Source organism: Rutidosis leptorrhynchoides, chromosome 10 (assembly GCF_046630445.1).
Source record: "Rutidosis leptorrhynchoides isolate AG116_Rl617_1_P2 chromosome 10, CSIRO_AGI_Rlap_v1, whole genome shotgun sequence".
Lineage (NCBI taxonomy): Eukaryota > Viridiplantae > Streptophyta > Magnoliopsida > Asterales > Asteraceae > Rutidosis > Rutidosis leptorrhynchoides.
In genome coordinates this window covers 27,853,671-27,880,866 of record NC_092342.1, presented here as the reverse complement: position 1 = coordinate 27,880,866, position 27,196 = coordinate 27,853,671, and the positions used below count along the sequence as shown (strand labels likewise).

The 27,196-nt window shown below is 30.8% G+C and overlaps 2 protein-coding genes across 2 annotated transcripts; both read right to left on the bottom strand.

Annotated features, from left to right (window-relative positions):
- Positions 1 to 6,891: 6,891 nt before the first annotated feature.
- LOC139870156 (uncharacterized) lies at positions 6,892 to 7,800 on the bottom strand. The gene has a single exon (XM_071858003.1). It carries the CDS (start codon positions 7,798 to 7,800, stop codon positions 6,892 to 6,894), a length of 909 nt encoding a protein of 302 aa, XP_071714104.1.
- A 630-nt stretch (positions 7,801 to 8,430) lies between these two features.
- Positions 8,431 to 26,240, bottom strand: LOC139870155 (uncharacterized). Its single transcript, XM_071858001.1, has 3 exons — positions 26,117 to 26,240; positions 25,615 to 25,896; positions 8,431 to 8,561 (listed from the first exon to the last, which is right to left on the bottom strand). The coding sequence occupies exons 1-3, from the start codon at positions 26,238 to 26,240 to the stop codon at positions 8,431 to 8,433; spliced, it is 537 nt and encodes a 178-aa protein (XP_071714102.1).
- Positions 26,241 to 27,196: the final 956 nt, after the last annotated feature.

Here is a 27,196-nt window from a genome sequence, read left to right as displayed (position 1 = left end):
TCTTTAAACTCATTACATTCCATGTTCTTTGAATTTCCTCACCGGAGGGTGCTGCAAGGGTATATGATCCATTAGGATGTGTGAAAGGACCTGTCCTAATCCATCTGGACGAATACATTACATTTGGTTACATCGTGAGGTACTTGACCTCTATATGATACATTTTACAAACATTGCGTTCGTTTTTAAAAGACAAACTTTCATCACATCAAAAGTTGACAGGCATGCATACCATTTCATAATATATCCAACTATAATTGACTTAATAATAATCTTGATGAACTCAACGACTCGAATGCAACGTCTTTTGAAATATGTCATGAATGACTCCAAGTAGTATCTCTAATATGAACAAATGCACAGCGAAAGATTTCTTTCATACCTGAGAATAAACATGCTTTAAAGTGTCAACCAAAAGGTTGGTGAGTTCATAGGTTTATCGTAAACAATAAAATTCATCATTTTAATAGACCACAAGATTTAAATATAGTACACCTATCTTGTGTACAAAACCATATTTCGTAATGCTTAGCAGTGTAGGTTCGTATCCCTTTCTCCCCCGTAGGTTGCCTCGCGATTTTTAATATCTTTCATAAACATAATCTCATATCAGGCATTTCGCACGGTATAGAGATAAAAGTCATTCATACAAACTACAAACACCTAGTAATCGACCTTAACAAGATGCATATAGAATATCCCCTGCATACCGGCATTCCGCACGGTCATGCAAAAGCATACAAACAGGCCACTCTTTTAAATATGATGGTTGTGTACACCTCATAAACAGATCATATCTTTTAAAGCTGGCGGTTGTATTACCTATTTTCGAAGTACTAAAGCAGTTCAAATTCTCTGACTGGGGCTTGTTAGTGCCCATAGATCTATCTTTAGGATTCACGTCAATTTGGAGCTCGGTTTTCAAATTCTCAGATTACCAGACTAAAAGGGGTGATATCCAGTGTATGTCATAATAACTCATTCGTAGAAAGTTTTTAAGTACTTGTGTCTATTTCATCAAACATTTATAAAAACGCATGTATTTGCAGTTCAAAAATATATTTCCAAAACATTTAATAAAGCAGTTGTAAAAACAGCGCATGTATTCTCAGTCCCAAAAATGTAAAGAGTAAAAGGGAATTAAATGAACTCACCATACTGTATTTTGTAGTAAAAATACATATGACAACATTGAACAAGTGTAGGGTTGGCCTTGGATTCACGAATCTATATCATTTGTATATTTATTAATACACATAATCGTAATCGAACTAGTTTATATATATATAACCTATTAATGATATTATTTTTATATTAATAATATATTTATATTTCAAATATTCCTTTTATATAATAAAATATTGTGTTATGTTATATGTATTAAATATATATATTTATGTATTTCATTTGTTTATCAAAACAGTAGTTCAAATTATACTAAATTAATATTAGTAAAAATAATGATAATAACATTAATAATATATTTATATTAATAATAACTCTATTAATGACAATAACAATGATATTAATAATAATACTTATAAAAATATTAATTTTACTGTTAATGATATTTATGATATTGATTTTAGTAATTACATAATAATAATACTCGTGATAATAATAATAGTAATACTTATGTTAATATTAACAATTCTATTATTTATAAAAAGGTATTAATACTAATATTTACGAAAATAATAATAATTTGTTTTATTTCATAATGCTATTAATAAAAAACCTTTTCATCATAATGACAATAATATTAAGGTTTTAAAATTACTAATAATATCATGACTAATACTCATAGTAATAATAATAATAATAGATATAATACTTTTAATTATGATAATAATAATAATAATAACAATTATGATACTTATATTAATATTTATAATGCTAAATTGTATTATGTTCATAATAATGTTAATAATAATAATAATGATCATAATTATAATAGTAATAGTACATATGTTAATATTAGTAATAATAACAATAATATTAAGTAATGATAATAATATTTGTAATAATAACAATTTTAACAATAATAATTAACACTAGCAATAACAATCATAATAATAATAATAATAATAATAATAATAATAATAATAATAATAATAATAATAATAATAATAAAATAAGAGTATACCCTTTTAGAAGCTTTTATAAAAAAAAATTGCACCAAACTGGGCTTGAACCCGTGACCTCTCGCTACCCCGTTACCTCCCTTAACCAAGTGACCAGTGATGTTTTTCTGATTAAAACAGATCCTATATAATTATAACCCATACTATCTAACTTCCCTTTTCCTTCTTCTTCGTTTCAACCGATCAAGAATCAAACCATTATAACAGCTAGTAAAAACTTTGATTTAAGATTTCTCAGACTAACAGACACGTACTAAAATATATGTTTACCTTTTAGTTAAAACAGAAATAAATAAAACAAAGTATCCGCAGTTAAAGAACACAAAATATAACTCAAATTTGATTTCGAAAATCTCGAATGTTTCAGATCAAACTTTCTACATTAAAATGGTTTCAATTCACACCTATAAACTTTCTGTAATCTCAATTTAGCTTGAAACATAAACACGATTGTGAATTTCTTCAAGAACAAATAGTTTAACTTTTTAAATCGAAACTTTGACTACAAAATTGGATCTCGATAGTAAAAAGTGGACTTTGAGACTTTACAGATACTTTAAACTAAATGTTTCTAATGTAACTGCAATAATACATTTTGAAAAACAAATTGAATTCGAGTTTTTGACAAAATTTCGAATGTACAAAGCAGGTGCCTGACTTTCTACTTAATTTTTATTTAAATTTGACAATTAAAGGCTGTAAAAATTTATAATTGATTTTGAGGGTGAAGAAGAGGAATAAGTTAGTTAATTCAATTCCCTCAACAATCTGAAATGCTCGTATTATATAAGAATTGGATTTACAGAATAATTTAAATAGAAAAATAATAAATATATAAAGGTTGATTAGGATGGCTAACGATTTTTGTTTGAAACTGTACTAGGATTCGATTCCAAATTATAGACAGAGACTAAAATCATCAATCACATACAGTGTGATAAGAACGTAAAATAGATTCAGTGTTTTCAATATTCAATTAATCAAAAATAATAATAATAATACAGATTTATATAATGAATCGTATATGTATTTATATATATGTATATCTGTATCTTGTATATGTATAATTATATATACTATATTTATATAATTTGATGATATATCTGTATATATATATATATATATATATATATATATATATATATATATATATATATATGTATCGAATTTTTATTTGTGTTAATTATCTAATATAATTATTCTAATACTTATTAATATTATTAATACTCATAATAATATTTTTAATAATAATATTACTTAATAATACTACTAATAATAAATGACAAATAATCATATGATATTATTAATACTAATAATGATAATTTTTAATTACTAATAATGACAATAATAATATAAATGATAATAATAATCTTATTAGTTATATAAATATTAATTTCATTAATGATAATAATAATATGAATGATAATAATATATTAACTTATACATGTCAAATTATATATATATATATATATATATATATATATATATATATATATATATATATATATATATATATATATATATCTCATATTTGAATTATTAATATTAATAATACAAATATTAATATTAATATTAACATTATTAACAATAACGAAAGTAATGATAATAACATAACATTTATGTTTTAACTTATAATTACGTATAATATATTAACTTTAAACTATATTAATATTTATTGAATAATTAATTTATATTTATACATGTTATCTACACACAAATGTTCGTGAATCGTTGGGAATAGTCAAAAGGGTAACTGAATATATATGAACACAGTTAAAAATTCTTGAGGTTTCAACATTACAGACTTTGCTTATCGTGTCGGAAACATTAATTCATTTAAAGATTAAGTTTAAATTTGATAAAAAATTTTCGGGTCGTCACAATGTGCTCGTACAATTTTATATGGACCTTCCCATCGTGGCCCCAACTTCCCTTATTTTGCCTGTCTGCTTGCTTCATTGTCCCTCAACACCAAGTCTCCCTCTTTAAATTGCACATGCCTGACTCGTTTGTTGTAATATTTTGCCATTCGCTGCTTAGCATCCACTTGTCGGATAGCGGTCATGATCCGCCTCTCTTCCAATAAATTCAAGTTTTCACGCAAGACGGATGAATTATTTTTTACATCAAATGCCAAAACTCTTTGTGTCAGAACACGGATCTCAGCTGGTATTACTGCCTCAGTGCCATATACCAAGCTGAACGGTGTTTCATCCGTGGTCCGTTTTGGCATTGTACGGTGAGCCCACAAAATATATGGTAATTCATCTATCCATTTAGTCTAACTCTAACCCAACCTAGCCTTTATGCCGGCTACAATTTCTTTGTTTGTCACTTCAACTTGACCGTTTGCTTGCGGATGAGCAACATAAGTAAATGTTTGTCTAACGCTTAACTCCTCACACCAACTTTTAAACAGATTATCTGCAAACTGTTTACCATTATCACTTACAATTTCATTTGGCAAACCATATCTACATACAATATCATTCCACACAAACTTCTTTATATTTTCACTCGTTATCCGTGCTAACACCTTTGCTTCAACCCACTTAGTGAAAAAGTCAATTGCAACCACCAAAAACTTTGTATTTCCAATACTCCTTGGGAATGGCCCTACTATGTCAATTGCCCACTTACAAAATGGCCATGCAGATGATACCAAAATTAAATCATATTTTGGTAAACGTTGGATGGTTCCATGCCGCTGACAAGCATCACATGTTTTGATTATCTCTGCTATATCTCTGTAAATTGTTTACCAGTAATATCCTTATTTCATTATCCGTCCTACAACAGTTCTATAACCAGAAGGTTGGGCATACAAACCTTCATGCATCTCTTTCACCACATCTATAGCTTGCTGTGGCGCTAAACACCGCAAATTTGGACCATTAAAAGATTTCCTATAGAGCACACCGTTTTCCAATACGTAAAGCGGAGCACTTACCTTTATTTGTCTTGCTTATGTGACATCAGCTGGTAGTGTTCCATCCTACAAATACTTTATATAGGGAGTCATCCAACACGATCAGCCCTCTTCAACAGCTGCTACTATCACCTTTTCATCAATTGATTTATCTTTTAAAACCTCCACCAAAACTTTCTCATGCAAATGATCAAATGTTAATGTTGCTAATTTGCTCAACACATCTACCTTCTTGTTCTTATTTCTTGATATTTGCACAACTTTCGAAGTTTCAAAATTTTTGGAAATCATTTCCACCAATTGTAAATATTGTTTCATTGAGATATTTTTTGCTTCAAATGCCCCATTAACTTGTTGTGCTACAATCTGAAAATCCACATAGGCACGCAAATGCTTTATTTGTATCTCAGACGCTATGCGGAGACCGAAAAGCAATGCCTCATATTCTGCTTCATTATTAGATGCATAAAAACAAAACTTAAGTGCATACGTATGTTCTTCCCCTTCCGAGCTGGTAAGCACCAATCCTGCACCAAATCCTTCCTCCCTTGATGCACCATCAGTATGAAACTCCCATATGCAAGTACTGATTTTGACACTTTGTGAATAATCTACTTTTTCAGTTGTTTCTAGAAGGAAATTTGCCAAAATTTGCCCTTTAACTGCATATCGTGGTGAGAAATTTATTTCATATTCTCCCAATTCAACCGCCCATTTTGCTAAATGTCCTGATGACTCTGGATGTTTCAAAATCTGCTTTATTGGTTGATCCTTCAAGACAAGAATTGGATGTGCTTGAAAATAGCGTCTGAGTCGCCTAGCTGTGTATGTTAAGGCATATACCAATTTTTCGATGGGTGGATCATTGACTTCATTTTGTTGTAATATTTTACTGACAAAGTATATATGCATCTGTACCCCATTCGGTTGTGCGATTAAAACTGAACTAATTGCTTCTACCGACGCTGCCATATATAGAATTAATGTTTCTCCTGCTATTAGTGCAGTTAAGGTGTGCAATTCTTTTAAAAGTCGCTTAACATCCTGAAAAGCTGTTTTAGCTTCTTTCTTCCACATAAAATCCTTTTTATTTAAATAACTTTTTAAAACCTTCATGAACGGTAATGATCGGTATGCTGCTCTAGATAAAAATCTTGTTAAGGCTGCCAATCTTTCGTTCAAGCTTTGCACTTCTTTCTTTATTTTTGGAGATACCATATCCTCAATTGCTTGATTCTTTTTTAGATTTGCCTTAATTCCTCTCTCTGTAACAATATGACCTAAAAATTTGCCCTCTTCCACGCCGAAAGTGCATTTTTTAGGTTTCAACTTCATGTTAACCCTTCGTAATGATTCAAAGGTTTTAAGAGTATCTCTAAGCATGCTTTCTTCCGTATGACTCTTGATAACAATATCATCAACGTAGGCTTCCACATTCCTGCCTATTTAATCTTTAAACGCCTTATCAATGACACGCTGATAAGTTTCTCCTGCATTCTTCAATCCAAAAGGCAGTTTTATGTAGCAAAAAATTCCATCTGGTGTGTGGAATGCTATTTTATCCTGATCCCGTATTGCCATAGGTATTTGATGGTACCCCTTGAATGCATCAAAAAAAGATTTAAACTAATAATTGTTTACAAATTCTACCTCCCAATCTATTTCTGGCAAAGGGTAGTTATCCTTTGGGCATGCTTTATTTATATCTATGAAATCCACACACATCCTCCATGTGTTATTTGGTTTTCTAACCATCACTGAATTTGCTACCCATGTCTGGTATTTAACTTTCCGCAATATCCCAGCGTCCACCAATTTTTAAACTTCTTCTCTAAGAAACTTTGTTCGTTCAGGAGCCATGCCTCTTTTCTTTTGACATACTGGTAGGATATTAGGATTCACACCGAGCTTATGCTCAGCTATATGACGTGGTACTCCAGTCATATCAGAATCTTGCCATGCAAAAACATCTAAATTGGTTGCTAAAATTTTGTAGAGTTTTTCTTTTGTTTCTTTTGCTAATGTGTTACCAATAACAATTTTCTGATCTGGGAATTCTGGATTTGGTGATACTGACCCATCTTCATGAACAATTGGATTACCAACAATTCTATTTATTTGCACACATTCTATTGTTCTTTTTCGCTCAGCGTATATCGTGGCAATACCAGCTGGTGTGGGAAATTTCATCATTCTGTGTACCATTGATGTCACAGCCCAAAATGTTATTATAGCTGATCGACCTAAAATGACATTATATTGCGAATTTGCTTTAACAAACAAAAACTCGATATGAGCTGTTCTTTTAAATGGTGATTTTCCCAACACTACTTCTAAAACTATGCTTCCTTCTGACCATGATGGATCATTAGAAAAACTTGATAAGGGAACAAACGTGTCTTTCAGCTTCTCCTTAACTCTCTCTGGTAGTTGTACAAAACAATGCTCATACATGATATCTGCCCCTGCTCCTGTATTAGTATATGTTCCTCTAACAATACAATTTGCTATACGAGCTTCAATCACTACAGGAGCATCAGATGGATTGGTATTAAACATAGAAGGAAAAGCAATTAACTCTTGCTTCCAATCTTCTAACGTTTCTTCTTTCCTCCGCTGTCCGGCTTGCCATGAATGTATCATGTTTGTCTCGATAGGTATTACCTTATGATTATGTCTCTTTGTGCTCTTGAGAGTTGAGTGATTCTTTAGAATGGATGGCGCCATATGTTGGTACGATTTTCCGTATAGCGGGTGTAAGGTACCAGTATAGAACAATAGCCGCCTAGCGTGGAGTGATAGTATATTGATTGATGTTTGCCCTTAGGAAATAATCCCTGCAGACCTGGAACACGGATGAGAGATCTGTGGGGTGGCCTCAATCAATCTGTGGATCAATCTGTAATTGATCATTCTAGCGTTTTACTGCTAAGCGGTTAATGTTTTAGAGTGAGAAAGAACTGTGTGAGAGAGAAAGTGTACTTCTTTCTGACTGAGTTCAGATCAGATGATGTGAATTGTGGTGACCCAGGGGGTCTATTTATAGGCGTAGAATACCCGAAATTCTCGGGATACACGTGTCAATCGCTGATTAATTCTGTTATGCGAAGTATCCGGAACCAACTTTGGCGTGGCTGACGTAGCTGCGTGGCAGTCACTCGCCTAATAGAAGGGCTTAAGCATAGAAGCTAACTATAGGGCTTACGCATGACGTTGGGTGGTCTGCTGTGCGCTGGACGGCAATTGCTAAAAACTGCCAAATATTGTTATCTTTTATGCTTTTTGATCAATTCTCCTGTATAAAAGTGATGCTTTTATGCGTGAATCCCCTAGGATACACCATTAACCGACAACCGCCTAAAATTGTTCCACCATCGTCCACGCTCTGGTGACATCCGCCGGAGATGATTGAACTTCACCTTCCGTCAGTAATCCACTGTCACTGCCACTGCGATTATGATCGTCGCTTTTAGATGTAAAGACCCGTCCTAATCCATAAGGACGAATACAACAACATATGGTTATATTGCGAGGTATTTGACCTCTATATGATACGTCTTACAAACATTGCATTCGTTTTTAAAAGACAAACTTCCATTACATCGAAAGTTGACAGGCATGCATACCATTTCATAATATATCTAAACTATAAATGACTTGATAATATTCTTGATGAACTCAATGACTCAAATGCAACGTCTTTTGAAATATGTCATGAATGACTCCAAGTAATATCTCTAAGATAAGCAAATGCACAGCGGAAGATTTCTTTCGTACCAGAGAATAAACATGCTTTAAAGTGTCAACCAAAAGGTTGGTGAGTTCATAAGTTTATCGTAAACAATAAAATTCATCATTTTGATAGACCACAAGATTCAAATACAGTACACCTATCTCGTGTACGAAACCACTTTTCATAATGCTTAGCAGAGTTGGTTCGTATCCTTTTCTCCCCCGTAGGTTGCCTCGCGATTTTTAAGAGGGTTTTAGATCACGACTTCCAATTGAAAAAGATTCTAAATGGTCATTAGAAACTTTCTGGTTTGTTAATTTAACTTGAAACATCAATTTGATTATGAATTTCACCAAGAACATAATGTTTGACTTTTTGATAAACAACCTTTGACTCTAAAATTCAAATTCAATTCATTGATTTGAGACTTGAAAACTTACAGACAATTTGAATAATAAATTCCCAACACAACTGCATTTCCAAATTTTGCTAATTCGTTTAAAAATGGGCTTTTGTAATATTGAGTTTAAGAATAGAGAATAAGACGGGTTCAGTTTATTCTTTTTTTTTTTTTTTTTTTTTTTTCTGTTTTTTGATTTCTCAATTGTAGTAAAGGACTTATATACAGCGATTGAATACATGATGTGGCAGTTAAAATCGATCCTAATAGCTTTGTGAAATCGATGTATAACAAAAAGGCAGTCAAGAATCTCAAACAAGAAGAAGAGGATAAAAGAAATAAAGCAGATTGTGATGGCTAATGGATTCCAACGTTAATATCTGATATTTTGATTAATATTAATAAATAATAAATATTAATAATAATAATACATTCAATATTATAAATAATAATAATAATAATAATAATAATAATAATATTAATATTAATAATCAAAATAATACTAATAATAAGAATGATATCAATTTTTAATGATATTTAATAATAATAATAATAATATAAATGATAATTTTGAAGATTATAATGATAACTAATAATTTATTCAAATCATAACTTTAGTAAAGTTATTAAAATCTTAATTTTTATAATATTGATAAACGTAATCATAATAATAACTAATATTCTAATTTTAATCATTCTTATAATAATAGTTATATTTAACGTCTTTAATTTTTGATAATTATAACCTTAAAATTATAATTATAACCATAATAATAATATTAATAATACTAATATTGATATTTATTACCAATAATGAAAGTAACGATAATATTACTATAACAATTATATTTTAACTTGTAAATACATTTATTATATTAATATTACAATTAATTATATAATATTTAATAATTATATTATACGTCATATGATAATATTTATTGATTATTGAATGCTTATATATTTTATATATATTACAATATAATAATAATTATTAATAGAAATCATATATGTAGATTCATAAAAATTATATATATATATTTATATATATTCATATATAATGGTAATTTAATTATTCTATTTATTATTTTACATTTTTAATTCCAATTGATTAAGTCTACATTATTAATTCAAAATATTGTATATACACTTATATTTATATTTGTATATATTTTTATTTTTACTTACATTCAATTGTTCGTGAATCGTCGGAAAGAGTCGAAGGGTAAATGAATACGTGAACACAGTTAAAAGTTTTTGAGACTTCAACATTACAAACTTTGCTTATCGTGTCGGAAACATATAAAGGTTAAGTTTAAATTTGGTCCGAAATTTCCGGGTCGTCACAATACCTAACCTTTAAAGAAATTTCGTCCCAAAATTTGAGTGAGGTGGTCATGGCTAACAATAAAAATGTTTGCATGATGAATATGAGTTGATACCTAGAGTTTTATCATCATGGAGTAATATGGATAAAACAATTCGATTATTCGAAGAGTATGAATGAAGCTTTCACAAAAGAGTGAAATGAGAGAAATAAAGTTTCGTCTTAATCGATGACGTAATCATGGTTGATTTCTGAAATTCAAGGATTTTAGAGGAAATCTTCGTAATAAGATTTGATTCTTAAGGAAATTAGAATCCTCTTTGGTTAAATGCGATGATCTGTCACGATTGCTCTAACGAACATTTTACTATAAATTTACTCCTTCGTTTCCTTATTTCCATAGCTCATACCTTCTATTCTTTTGTTTTCTCTTCTCGACTTTAAGTCAAGCGAATAATGGTCTATAATTCGTAGGTATGAAGTTTCGAATGAACATGACTAACGTTCTAAGAGAGAAATTGTAATAGCATGATCCTGATTGGTTAAATTACTAAAATTCAAGAGAAGAGATAAAACTATCAGAAAGGTATGTTCTTGATATGTTTGAAGATTAGATAGAATGAAGAGTCGTGTAACATGGCACATGATGAGGATATGATCTGTGAATCATCATGTTCCATTAGAAACTCAGCATGACTTATTGTAATATAATCACGTTGATCAAGTGTCATTATATTATACTAACTCATGCTTCAGTTCCCAACACTACTTCAATAACATTCATATTTTAAGTTCGAATTTTTCAGCATTTAGAAACTAAAACAGTTTCCTTTCTGATGTAACACTGATATCGTGAAGAGATAAATGATTTCAGATAAGAATAGTTATGAAAATATCTTCAGAAATATCGAGGATATTTATAATGAAAGATACGATGATATCTTAGAATTTCTAGTATCAAAGGATGATGAAGAAAATTTGTCCGCAAAGATTTAGAGTCAGGAGCAAGGTATTCGTTAATGACTTCAGCAGGTACTGAATCATTTGGATTCTTTGAAGGCAGGTTTAGTCTTTGTGATTTTTCCACAGCCTCCTTCATGGTTTGCTCAATCTATATACCAGTTCCAACATTTCTGAGCTTTGCCAACATACTATTCGTTATCATTAAACTTTTGGCTGTTAAGGTCGTTTACAGTTTTTGCTGCTTCATTCAACTTTTTCAACATTCCGAGTATTGATTCGTAGACTGGGTGCTTTTCAGAATTTCAGAATGGAATATCATATTTCTAAGGGATAAATGATATATGTATACATATAACTGTTGATGTGGACATGCTGCGAGATTCGGAGTTAATGATTGATGATTCCCGGCATTTGGTATGGTAATTATTGTTACAAGATGTAGATAAGTACATGATAGGGTTTTTCAATGAATATATAGTGAATTGTCGGAGAGACTTACGCCAGAGAATACTGAAGTTGCTGGTATGTTTACTGCTAATATGGTGGAACATAAACGGTTCCCCGTTAACGATAACGAAAGGAAACTTATATATCAAAGTTATAATAAGGCTAATTCAAATAAAAATCGAAGTTGACCTGTTGGAGCAGTGACAAAATTTGGATACTTTGAAAAAGAATTGCAATGTTATTTTCGGTACTAGCAATTCCAAAGGAGCTAGCACAGATACGTGTTAAACATTTACTCAGTTTCCGAGTGTTTTTCAGGTGCATAACTATATGCATCAATCTTTTCTTCCATAGTGAAGTGCGGTTGGTTCATCCTCTCGATTGAGGTGTTTTCAAGAATCACGAAAGGTTTGAACGCAGGTTGTAATCGTCAAGATACAAATGAGGTTTAAGATGAAATCAAGTGAAAAACTGGAAGAGATGTTTAGTTTCATATGTTATAATCAATATTTTAATTCATTTTAATTGTCCAATGTTGGTAGTCCATAGTTGGTAGTCCACTGTTAGTAATTCAACAATTCATATATAGTTTAATATATAATATTCGAATTAATTAATACATATTAGTGGCCCATTGTATACATGTCTCAGACTCGATCACAACTCAAAGTATATATATTATTGTAGAATCAACCTCAACCCTGTATAGCTAACTCCAGCATTACCGCATATAGAGTGTCTATGGTTATTCCAAATAATATATATAGATGCGTCGATATGATATGTCAAAACATTGTATACGTGTCCCGATATTTAAAATGCGTAAATAACAGTATTTAAATGATGATACATAAAGTGCGTAAAATAAATAACAGAAATTAAATGACGATAAATAAAATTGCGAGAATTAAATTGCGATAAAATAAATTGCGATAATTAAAATGTAATAAGGAATTAGAAGTTAGCTAGGAAAAGTTAGCTAGGATTTTGTTAGCGTGAATTCTTAACAAAATTTCTCATAGTTAATTTGTTTGTTTCTAACAAATTTTATTTTGTCCAATGTTTTCTTCATTATGCCACTTGTTGGATTCTGATAGGTCAAAATTCAAATATGAAATTGAATGAAAATGGTTACTCTGTGGTGAACGGATTCGTATATCTGTGGATGTAGGTAGGATAGTAAATGACTGTTGAATCAGATTTGAGGAATTTAAAGTGTAACTTATTAATGTGAAATCTAAATATTCCTCGGGTATTACCTACCCATTAAAATATTTTCACCATTTACAGTTTGTACCAAAGAATTTTTAATTACAATCTTTATGAAAACATATATACATATATATTTTCTTCAGATGAAATCATGGATTTAATGAGTTAATATGATATTAATCTCATTTGCTTTTCGGTTTGAGCTAGAATAAATAATCTCTAAGACTTTAGAGATTATATAATCGCCATGAAGAACGAAGATAATTGATGTAGAATGATACGTAGAACGATGATTATACTCGAGGTACAGAATGAGATGTTGAGGCATGGATTGTTGATGTTACTGGTGCTGTTATTTATGGTACTGTTGGTGCCGATGATGTTGCTGAAGCTGGTAAATTTTGCACCATATTCTCCAAATTGATTACTCGAGCGTGAAGTTCGTTGACTTCTTCTATTATTCCGGGATGATTGTCGGTCGGAATGAACGGATGAATAAGGTTTAGAATCTGAGGTAGTATATAATCATGACGAGATACTCTGGAAAAGAGAGAGAAAATGGTATTACGGAAAGGTTTGCCGGTAAGTGCTTCAGGTTCTTCGCCAAGAGGGGAATGTGCGGAATGGAAGGGATCACCTTCTTCTTATTTCCAATGATTAAGTAGGCTACAAACCCATCAGATGAATTGGGGATGGATGATTGATTGATTCATTCTGGTGACGCTGCTTTTGGAGCTTAGGTGAACATCCATGTCGGAATAGCTGTCGGATTCCGAAGAACTTGAACTAATGGCGAGTTCCATTTCGTACGATTGAGTAAAGGGTTTTTCGGTATGAAATGATTTTCGAATATTGGATGATATTCTAATTACATAGAATACTTATATAGTACAGAAGATCCCGTAGATTACGGAGGAATTTACGGAATATGTCAGGCAAAGTTTATAGTAACAGATACGCTAAGATATGAATTAGCAGATACGCTGAGATATGAATTTTGTGTATACACTATTCATGCAGTCAATGTAGTAAGATGTGTCTAGACTAAGAATGATAAGCAAGTGATTCCCTAAAAATGATAAGCAGGTAATTTTCGACACGAAATGATAAGCAAAACTTTTGACATGCAGACACGGTCGAAGTCCAGACTCAGTAATGCATCTAATCAACTATCAGTTAGACACACTAATGCAAGACCTGGTTCGTTAAGACCACTGCTCTGATACCACATGTAAAGACCCGTCCTAATCCATAAGGACTAATATAACAACATATGGATACATTGCGAGGTATTTGACCTCTATATGATATGTCTTACAAACATTGCATTCGTTTTTAAAAGACAAACTTCCAGTACATCGAAAGTTGACAGGCATGCATACCATTTCATAATATATCTAAACTATAAATGACTTGATAATATTCTTGATGAACTCAATGACTCGAATGCAACGTCTTTTGAAATATATCATGAATGACTCCAAGTAATATCTCTAAGATGAGCAAATGAACAGCGGAAGATTTCTTTCGTACCTGAGAATAAACATGCTTTAAAGTGTCAACCAAAAGGTTGGTGAGTTCATAAGTTTATCGTAAATAATAAAATTCATCATTTTGATAGACCACAAGATTCAAATACAGTACACCTATCTCGTGTACGAAACCACTTTTCATAATGCTGAGCAGAGTAGGTTCGTATCCTTTTCTCCCGCGTAGGTTGCCTCGCGATTTTTAAATAATCGTGCACATATCTCGTGCACAAAACTAATACACATAACCTGTGTATAAAAATCATTCTCTCGATACATAACATTCACTTCACTTTCATAACTTGGCTTGGTAACCGACCTTAACATATAATGCGCATCAATAATATCCCCAAAAAGAACATCTCGTCTGTATAATATATAAACTTCGAAGTACTAAACACCACGCCCACTAGCTCTTCCGTCTACTAAACATTCTGGGTGGGGGTGTTAAACCTGGTAGCTACCTTTAGGATTCGCGTGAATTATGGCCATACCCGATTCTAATTCATAGGTTACCAAGCAATAATAATCAGGGGAAAATATTCACATCAAATGGTGGCAATTATCATGTCCACATAATTCAATAATAATCCGCAGAACTTCTGTCTGCATAATAATTCATTCGAGGAATGTTTTGCTTGTGCCTATCTCGTCAAACATTTATAAAAGCATCTCATGTATTCTCAGTTCAAAAATATATTTCAAAAGCATTTAATAAAGTTGTTGTAAAAGCAGCGTATGTATTCTCAGTCCCAAAAATGTAAAGAGTAAAAGGGAATCAAATGAACTCACAATACTGTATTTTGTAGTAAAAACACATATGACGAAACTGAACAATGCAGGGTTAGTCTCGGATTCACGAACCTACATCATTCGTATATATATTAAAACATATACTCGTAATCGAACAATTATAACTTTATATATTATGTAACTAATTTGTATATATATTTGAAAATGATTATTATCTATATAGTTATATATATATATATATATATATATATATATATATATATATATATATATATATATATATATATATATATATATATATATATATATATATATATATAAAATATTGAATTTGTTATATATGGATATTTATATAAAGATTGTTAATCTAATTAATTTATACTTATATGTAATATACTTATAAGTATATTTTTATATAGATAATAATATTTAATATAAATAAAAGTTGTATTTAATTATATTGATAATAACATTACTACTAATGATATTCATATTAATATTTTTGTTAATAATAATAATAATAATAATAATAATAATAATAATAGTACTAAAAATGGTACTAATGCTAATATTAATGAAAATAATAATAAATTCTGTTATTTTCATAATAACACTAATAATAATAATACTTGTATCAATATTAATCATATTAATAATACTAATAATACTTAATAATAATACTAGTAATGATAATAATTTTAGTAATAACAATAATATATCATCATTGTAATTATAATTATGATAATAATCATAAATGGTAAATGGTAACTATTAATTTTATTAGTAAAAATAATAATACTAATAACTATAACAAAAGTAATAATAATAATAACAATAATAATAACAATAATAATAATAATAATAATAATAATAATAATAATAATAATAATAATAATAATAATAATAATAATAAAAATGATAATAATTATAATAAGACTTATAATCATAATAATAACATTATTAACTAATAATAATAATAATAACAATAATAATGATAATAATCATAATAATTAATATTAATAATGATAATAGAACTAAAGGTAATGGTGTATACCCTTTCAAAACTTTGTCTAAAAAGAATTGTCCCAGGTGAGACTCGAACCCGCCACCTCTCGCTCACCCGCACACAACCCAAACCATTCTTCCGTCTCATACTTTTCTGATTATATACCCATACATAATTTATCTAAACCAGTTAAATTTTCATTCATCTTCTTCAAATACGCCATCGACCAGAATAATTTCCACCATAACAAATAACTACAAGGAATTGGTTTTTATGTTCTGCAAACGAATTAGAAGTAAAAGGTTTTTGGTTTATATAGATTGACAGGAAGGAACCGAAAAAAATCACACGACACAGCTTCTTTATGAATACGATGACACAAACAGCAATCTTGTTTTTAAGAGGGTTTTAGATCACGACTTCCAATTGAAAAAGATTCTAAATGGTCATTAGAAACTTCCTGGTTTGTTAATTTAACTTGAAACATCAATTTGATTACGAATTTCACCAAGAACATAATGTTTGACTTTTTGATAAACAACCTTTGACTCTAAAATTCAAATTCAATTCATTGATTTGAGACTTGAAAACTTACAGACAGTTTGAATAATTAATTCCTAACACAACTGCATTTCCAAATTTTGCTAATTCATTTGAAAATGGGCTTTTATAATATTGAGTTTAAGAACAGAGAATAAGACGGGTTTAGTTTATTCTTTTTTTTCTGGTTTTCGATTTCTCAATTGTAGTAAAGGACTTATATACAGCGATTGAATACATGATGTGGCAGTTAAAATCGATCCTAATAGCTTTGTGAAATCAACGTATAACAAAAAGGCAGTCAAGAATCTCAAACAAGAAGAAGAGGATAAAAGAAATAAAGCAGATTGCGATGGCTAATGGATTCCAGCATTAATATCTGATATTTTGATTAATATTAATAATTAATAAATAATAATAATAATAATAATAATAATAATAATATTAATAATAATCAAAATAATACTAATAATAAGAATGATATCAATTTTTAATCATATTTAATAATAATAATAATATAAATGATAATTTTGAAGATTATAATGATAACTAATAATTTATTCAAATCATAACTTTAGTAAAGTTATTAAAATCTTAATTTTTATAATATTGATAAACATAATCATAATAATAACTAATATTGTAATTTTAATCATTCTTATAATAATAGTTATATTTAACATCTTTAATTTTTGATAATTATAACCTTAAAATTATAATTATAACCATAATAATAATATTAATAATACTAATATTGATATTTAATACCAATAATGAAAGTAACGATAATATTACTATAACAACTATATTTTAACTTGTAATTACATTTATTATATTAATATTACAATTAATTATATAATATTTACTAATTATATTATACGTCATATGATAATATTTATTGATTATTGAATGCTTATATATTTTATATATATTACAATATAATAATTATTAATAGAAATCATATATGTAGATTCATAATAATTTTATATATATATTTATATATATTCATATATAATGGTAATTTAATAATTTTGTTTATTATTTTACATTTTTAATTCCAATTGATTAAGTCTACATTATTAATTCAAAATATTGTATATACACTTATATTTATATTTGTATATATTTTTATTTTTACTTACATTCAATTGTTCGTGAATAGTCGAAAACAGTCGAAGGGTAAATGAATACGTGAACACAGATTAAAGTTTTTGAGACTTCAACATTACAAACTTTGCTTATCGTGTCGGAAACATATAAAGGTTAAGTTTAAATTTGGTCAGAAATTTTTGGGTCGTCACATTAGATTCTTTGTGAATTTGGCGGTCTAAAAGGTCCTGCACTTACTCGGTTCAGTGACTGAGAACGGAATGATCGATGGTATGATTTGTAGGTAGTGAATTTGATGTGATTAAAGAGGTTAGGGTTTATATTTTCTTTTAATTTGTCTGTTTTACTGGCTGATTGTTTTTTCCTTCATGTTTTGGCTATACTATAGTTTTCACTAAATTAATTGAATTATGCTATGTGATTATAAGTTAAAATATGAAAATATAGTGAAGGAGTGGAAGATAATAAAGCACCATAACATAGAATTATCCTTTATAATTTTAATGTTCATGGTGGAATAGGATCGTATTGATTATAACATAGAATTTTGAATGTATGTTAGTGGTTTTTCAATGCCATCCAAGTATTTTTGAAAATGTCTTAATGAAAAGTTTGATTTCATTTGAAGATTATAATCCAATTGATGTAACTGCATTACTAATTTCTGAGAGACATAAAGTGTTTATATGAGTTTTTTTCTTCTTAGTTATTTACTTAATGCCATCATTTTTTTTGTTTTGTAGCCTACACTTGCTGCAATTGTAGCCGACTACATGCTAAGCGTAAGATCTACAACATAAAATGCGTGAATTCATGCTTTTTATGTTGGTTTCTTTGTCTTTGCAAGTTTTGTTTACCTTTATTGGACTTAGCATATTTAATGTCATGTGGATTATTAGAATTCGAAAGGTAAATATTATATTTGCCATAGAGGGTATTACTTGCAGTTTGTGGTGTTTCTTTTGTAGAGATAAATGTGGATAGTTTGCTATGTTTAGAAAACACGGAAACTCAAACGAAGTTCTTGATGACATACTTCAAGAACCACAAAATCTTTGTGTAAGTGATACTTTATCGTTATGGTAACTGTGTATTATTTCACGTCTTTTTTTTTTAACATTCATTACCCCTTATATACTAATAATCTCGCCAATTTCTGCCGTTTTAAGCTTAACTGCCTGTCGTTTAATACGGGTTAAATAAACATTGTTGTATTTTGATTAAGTTTAACGTTTTGCCTAGGGTGGTTACTTGCATCATTTTTCCTTCTCTGTTTTCACTGCGATTGTGTTCATTAGTCTACCCTAGCTTCGTGTTGAACTCTGATTGTTGATTTTGACTTCTCTTACAGTTAACGATGTTGTTTCTGATACACGATTTTTTTTTAACTATTATTTATGTGCTACATTTTCTTCTGCAATAAATTTTTACTGTTTATGTTTGCTTATCTTCTTTAGTTAAGATTTAAGGTTTTATGGTTTATTACAATTTCGTTGACACGATTTGAAGTCTGCTATTTGTATTTATATTCGTGTTTGATTATTATGGAGTTGGTTTTATTGTTGTGAGTGGTCAATATTTCGTCTTATCATGCTGCCTAAGAGAAAGTAGAGTAAGTGTACCAATGTTCTTTCACCATCTTTATCGGGTGGTGGGAGTGTTGCTGCTTCCTTGAGTAGTACGGCTACTAAAAGGAACTATTTTCGGCGTACATCTATTAGGGGGATGATGGTAGTGCTGGTATATCTTTTGCGCAAGCTATTCGTACAGAATGTACGGGTTCATCGGGTTTGGTTATGTCGTTAGTTTGTGTTCGTAACGATTCAACATATGCTGGTCCCTTCCGATTATAGAGATATGTTTCTATGGTTGAATTATTCTGTGTTGGTATTCTGTAATTCTGTAAATTTGTGTTTATATGAATTAAACTGTATAAAGTTGAATTGCAGAAACCATTTCAAATGTGCCATAAATTATACTGTCTGATAAATTATAGGAACTCCTTTTATAATTTTATATCTGATTACATATACCTTGCTATTTTATATATAAAATTATTAAGTCAGCTATTTCATTAAAGTTAAAATATTGTTTGACATGTACTGATGCATATTTGTAAATGTTACATAATGGAAGAGGTCGGGAACTCGAGTGGTGCCAATATCGACTCTCCAACCAGGGGACAGATTCAAGGCAATCGAAGCAACAATTATAGACAATGGATCTCTAAAAGGCCAAACGTTCTTCAAAGAGTGCTTACTGCTGGCTTTTTATCAACACACACATAAGTTAAAGAATCCACCTCTATTTTTAGATAGGAATACTACCGACAATGCCCTTTACTCACCAAAAAAGATTGAGCTCTACGCAACTGCATAACAGGATACAACAATCCAAGCTAATATGAACTTCAGACACGAAACCCATTTCATAAAGATATATGGAAGGCCAAAAACGTACAGAATATCAAACTTTATCTCTGAAGGAACTAAAAGATGGTACCAAACAATATCAAACCCAACCTCCCTCATATTTGGACTGCAGACAGTATTCGAAGTCATACCAGTGATTGGATCTCCACCACACTTCTACGAATTCAAATCTTTCAGCTATCTCAAATCGTACACAATGACAGGTACTAAATGAACACTTACACAAGCTTTATAAAATATGAAACTAACATTGGCCATCATTCTTACGCAGATTACATTGGCAGCATCGTTAGCGTTGAAGAGATGAAACAAAGTACCAATCTAAACGAAAAACCAAAAGACAGAATATCAATAAACATCATCAACTTAAAGTGAGTATACAATAATTGATGTGTGCAGCGGTGTATACGAAATACTATTATTGTTTGCTACGAAATTAAATACGATACAATTTTCACAAGTTTTAATTATTTTATTTACAGATGGGATATACCTAAACCTTGCTACAACACTATAGGCAGTGTACCTAGTTATAGATTAGTATAGTTTTTAGTAAGTCCGGTTCGTTCCACAGGGAGACGGCTTATTTTACACTATATTTTTATATAACTATATTTGTACAAAAAAAAAAAATATATATATATATATATATATATATATATATATATATATATATTACAATTATTATTATTATAAAAGGGGGTTTACCGTTTAATGACCGGTTTGTCGATTTTATATTTTAAGTCACAATTAAAACCTAATGCAAAATATTATATATAACTTAATTTAAAGCGTAAAATAAATAATGATATTTAAATGACGAAATATAAAATTGCGATAAGAAATGAAATAAAATAATTATGCTTATTTAAACTTCCGTAATCATGATGTTTGACGTTTTGATTTTAATTTATTATCCTGGGTTAATTGTCCTTTGTCTTGGATTATTTGATAAGTCCATCTAGTTTTGTCCATAATAGTCCATCGGTCATAATTATAAAGTGCGAGGGTCTTCGCCAAATTAACCTTATACTCGAAGTCAAATATTCCAACTAATTGGGGATTTAAACCGTAATAAGGTCTTAATACTTTGTTAATGATTACACCAGGTTATTGACTGTGTGTAATCCAAGGTTTTAATACTTTGTTAACAATTACACCAATTACCCTTGAATGTAATCCACCCCTGTTTTAATGAGTCCATTGACTATTAATCCATCCCCGTGTCCGGTCAAATGAACAATTATTAGTATTTATAGATATCCCGCCTACCGTACCTAGTTAAGCGTATGTGGTTATATATAAATACGTCAAATTGTAAATCTCTACATTAAATTAACAAGATTTCATTTAGCTAATCGAATATAAAGCCCATTAATAGCCCATAGTCCAATTTTCACAAGTGTCGGTCTTTTGTCCAAACCCCAATTATGGTCCAAAGCTCAATAACCCCCGTCTTAATATTTAGCCCAACATCCACGATTACTTCGGCTCAAATAAGCATAATAATAACTTAAATACAAGACATTAATTTAAAAAGGAGAATTTAGCTTACAGTGATCATTAATCGCGTAGTGTTACAGGGACAGAGCTCCGACTTTAAAACCCGTAAAATAACCATTTACATTACCCAAACTAACTAATATAAAACTAAACTAAACTAATATATATATATATATATATATATATATATATATATATATATATATATATATATATATATATATATATATATATATATATATATATATATATATATATATATATATATATATATATATATATATATATATTAACAGAGGGAGAGATATGTAGATGGTGTAATGGATCCAGCAGAAGCTCGTGCCTTTTATAGGAAAATTATGATTTTGGCAGCTCCGCGTTCGTAGAGGTTTTACCCTATGCAGCTCCGCGATCGTGGAGGTTCAGTATCCAGCTCACCAACTTTTGTTTCCTAGCTTGTCGACTTATTTATTTAATATATATATATATATATATATATATATATATATATATATATATATAATTTATATAATTATTTATATATTATATTATATTCTTGTGCATAGTTGACTTGTAATATTGGCTCCGTTGTCTCGTACATTTCTGCCCGGTTTATGTCTCGGTTCCGGTTTCTCGAATGAATTTTCGTATGATTTAATATCTTGTACTTTGCGTTTTGCGGCATGTACTCTTGTCAATTTTTAGACGTTTCTCATCAATAAATTGAACCACTTGGATTGTAACTTGTACGTTTGAGCTTTTTGGTCATTTGCGTCTTTAAATCTTCATTTTCTTCTTTTGTCTTCGCACTTATTTAATATAAACGATTATTACTTAAAATAGAATAATTACAACTAAAAGCTTTACATATTGGAAGGATATTGCTATGAAATATATGTTCTTTTTTAGCATTATCAATAATACAAATAATTTATAGATTAAATCTACACAACTAACGTTTTTATGTCTTCAGCGACAACACAATACAGCTAACCCTGTGGTATGATCACGCAAAGAGACTTACGATGTTGAAACCTATAATTTGCTGCCCAAGCCAGTTATCATAGCCGCTAGCGCATGCTGGGTAAAATGAAACAAATGTAAGTCAAAACCAAAAACTTTAGCAAAGCATACCGGACAACCATATATTACTTCCGGGACACATTGCTACTTTAACCGATACCGAAGAGTTTCACCATACCCTACCATTGTCAGGTTGAGAAAAAAAGGACATTTTCATTCTAATAATATAACGCCATAACCAAAACTAACCTATCTATGATACTAGGTACAAAAACAAGTTCGAACAGCGACCACTACTACAACTTGAAGAGAAGCAGCGAACATTACAGGAACTGGTGCAGCAAAACCCAACAGCATACAAGGTAATTGATGAATAAACACTCAATTTAGTTATGAGTTATGAGTTTATCCTTTTAACTAGATACACTTGAATCACCCTTTTTAGTTATATGTGCCATCTTTTCAGCCCCAATCAAATAAAGTTCGCAATCAACAACATTTATTTTCTTTTACCGGACGTACCTTTATTTCAAAATGTTACTGTTTTATTGACCCAAAATGCTAAAAAGGGAAAAACAAAAAACCGTATCACCATATTTCATCTTATTGATCATCACCATATATGAATCACCACAAGACCATTTCCCACATTCCATCTTTCTTAAATTAAGAAACCGACGACGACGACGTTGTGCATGGTTCTTTTTTTATTGTAAGAGGTAAGGCATCATTCTTTCACCAACCCATCATTTAATTTTTATTTTTAAATTTTTATAGACATTTGTATTTGTAGTTTTACAACACTGTATTAGTATGAATCTAATCTAATGGTGTTGCAGATTTTTGTGCTGTTCCCTGCATAATGTTGCCTAATATTTTATTAGTTTGATAGATTATTTGCATTATTGGATAACGTATGTTCACATGTGAGGGAAAAATCGGCGAAATAATAGGAACCAAAGAATGGTTGTACTATGGATGCCCTGCATGCGAAAGAACGCTAAAAGGAATCCTACCATACCTCTGAGTGTCCTGATCAAAAGACCAATGGTACATAATGTCTTACCTACACATTCTTAGCAATAACCGAGTATTTGGGTTAATACTTGCCGTTATGATACAAAATATGCATTGGCTGCAAACCTGAATTTAAATTGAGGATTATAGATTTAAAATAATTTAATAGTGCATCTTTTTTCAACCCATAAAATTTTGATGAAAAATTTTGTTTTGTTTTTTTTTTTTTTTTTGAAAAGCAAAACATTATATTATGAAAAAAGAGATGTTACAGGAGGAGCATGGAGAACATGCAGAAACAAGGAAATTACAGTTTGAACTAGAGACAAGAAACTACATGAAAAGGAAATAGGAATGTAGACACGAGCATGAAGATCTTCACCATAGATGAGCTTCTAACCATGATCGTCATACACATAGGGGTTTACTAGCCATTGATCCCAATCGATATTGATATGCTTAGCACACGAGGATATCTATAGGTAGATTTTAATTTGGATTTCATTTACAACCATTGGGCAATTCCAATCTTTATTTTCGAAGGTTTTCAAATTGTGATTTCTCCATATCATATAGCCCGTAACCCACTCTATGGCTTGCCACAGTTTAGACAAAGATTTTGCGCTTGACGAAGGCTTCCTCCCTAAAAATATGTCACTCAACCCGGAGTAATTGACACTACCCAAATTGAACCAATTGAAAATTCGAAGCCATAAATCTTTAACTTTTGGGCACAATAAAACCATATGTTCAACCGTTTCCATATCGTTGTCACAAATGGGGCAGCGGATCGAGTCTAAATCTACACCGCGTTTGTCTAATTCAACTCGAACCGGCTATCTATTAAGCTTCGTGTGCCATATGTGAATAGCAAGCTTTTGAGGGACGAAATTGTTACGCATTGTGGGGCTTGGAAGAACTGCGTTTTGAAGCATTCGGTCGTTCAAGATTATGGTGAACGCCTTAGAAGTATAAATCCCGGTGTTATGGAGAAACCAATACCACGAATCATTAGAGTCGTTTGCAAAGTTGAAAGTGTCTAGACAGGAAAGCAGCTCCGTGAGTTCGGCTGCTGTTCAGCCTATCCGAAACCTTCGCTTCTTGGTTTGAGTCGATCCTAAAGAACCTGTTAAATTTATCACGCAGCAGTATGTTGCCTAGCCAGATATCATTCCAAAATAAAGTTCCTTCTCCATTGTTAACCTTTTTGATGAAGGAGGCTGAGAGGTTGATGTTCCACTGCCTTAAATATGAACCAGTTTGCTGGATAGCTTGCCATATCGACCCCCTGTTGGAAACAGAATGTGCACGTGAGTATCCCAACCCTCCATCCCGCCCATAAATGCTTTTAATAATGGAAACTCAAAATGAGTTTTCTTCGATACGAAAGCGCCACCACCATTTAGCCAAGAGTGCCAAGTTTTTTGCTTTTAATGAGCCAATGTTGTACCCACCCTTCTCATTGCTCGAGAGAATTTTTTTCCCACCCGACCCAGGATATTTTAGAGTTATCACCCAACCCGCTCCAAAAAAAATTTACGACGCATACCTTCAAGCAAGTTGATGACACCTGATGGAGCTCGGAATAGGGAGAAGGCGTACAACTGGAGACTACTAAGCACCAATTTTATGAGAGTGAGTCGGCCACCGAATGACATCCATTTAGCTTTCCAATCCGCTAATCTAACCTGAAATTTATCATTGTAAGGTTCCCACTCCTTAATCTTATTCATTTTATGCTCGATAGGAAGCCCGAGATATGTCATAGGAAATTTACCGGAGCTACATCCTAAGATTGATGCAACCTCATCGATGGACTCCGTTGAAACCCCTAGTCCGTATATGAAGCTTTTGGCGAGATTGACTTTTAAACCCGATAGTTTCTCGAAGCATTTTAGGATTTTCAACAGAGTCAAGGTATTTTTTGTACTCCATTCCCCGAAAAGTATTGTATCATCCGCTTATTGTAGGTGAGATACGGTATTTTTTCGCGCCTATTTCCACACCTTTGTATAAGCCGATGTCAATTCTTTCTTTATCAACAGACTTACCTTCCGCAGCCAAAATAAATAGGTATGGAGACAAGGGATCTCCTTGCCTTACACATTTCTTTAACACGAAAGCGGATTTGAGACATGAATCTATCCACGAAATCCATCTACTGCCAAATCCCATATGTCTTAGGATATCTAGGATGTACTTCCAATTTAAACTATCGAAGGCCTTCTCAAAATCCGCTTTGAAGATTAGACTTTTACATTTTCGGGCTTTTAAATCATCACCTCCTCATTAGCTATTAAAATGCTATCAAGAATGTATCTCCCTTTTGAGAAAGCACTTTGCTCATAACTAACAAGATTGGGTACTACCTTTTTGAGGCGATTGGCTAAAAGCTTAGCGATGATTTTGTAGAAACTACCAATTAAACTTATGGGTCGATAGTCTTCAAGTCCCATTGGACACGTCTTTTTCGAGATCAAGGTGAGGAAAGAAGCGTTACAACCTTTAGAGATTGACTTGTTCTCCCAAAACCATTCTGAAGGTAACAAGAGATCATCTTTGATATCTAGATAATTGCTGTTTATATTAAAAATGAAATATGCATAAACACTTAATTCGTCTTGCTGATAATATTCACAAGGCCCCATTCACAGATGAATCCGGAACAGGTATGTTCACCTTTTTCTCAACAACAGTAGATAAGTTTGTCGGAACCGATGTGCAACCATGGTCACCACAATGGGATATTACCATTATCTAAAAATGCAGCTCTAGAGTTGGAAGAAAACACGCCCACAGCAACAACTTCTAAAACAGATGCCTCAAACAAAGAAGACGAAGAAAAATGGAACCAATCACCAAAAAGAGCACTATTCCCCCAATATGAAAGCATGGAACTCAAGGAAGTAGAAATAAATATCCATCGCAATCATTATGTCTGTAATAAACTAAAACCTAGATGGGTTCTGTGATAACCCGGAAATTTCTGAGTTAATTTAAACAAAAATCCTTACACGATTTCATCTAAACTTCGACAAATTCTGACGATTCACGAACCATTATTTGTTAATAATTATGTATTAATATTAAATTGTTATATTAATATCACTCATCATTATCATTTACAATTA

Excerpts from the sequence above, each read along its gene's own strand:
- LOC139870156 (XM_071858003.1), bottom strand. The coding sequence starts at position 7,800 with ATGGCGCCATCCATTCTAAAGAATCACTCAACTCTCAAGAGCACAAAG.
- LOC139870155 (XM_071858001.1), bottom strand. The coding sequence starts at position 26,240 with ATGGGATTTGGCAGTAGATGGATTTCGTGGATAGATTCATGTCTCAAA. Across the intron at positions 25,897-26,116 it reads ATTTATTTTGGCTGCGGAAG|GGGTTTCAACGGAGTCCATC; the intron begins GTAAGTCTGTTG and ends TATACGGACTAG. Across the intron at positions 8,562-25,614 it reads TGTCATCAACTTGCTTGAAG|GACGGGTCTTTACATCTAAA; the intron begins GTATGCGTCGTA and ends CTTATGGATTAG.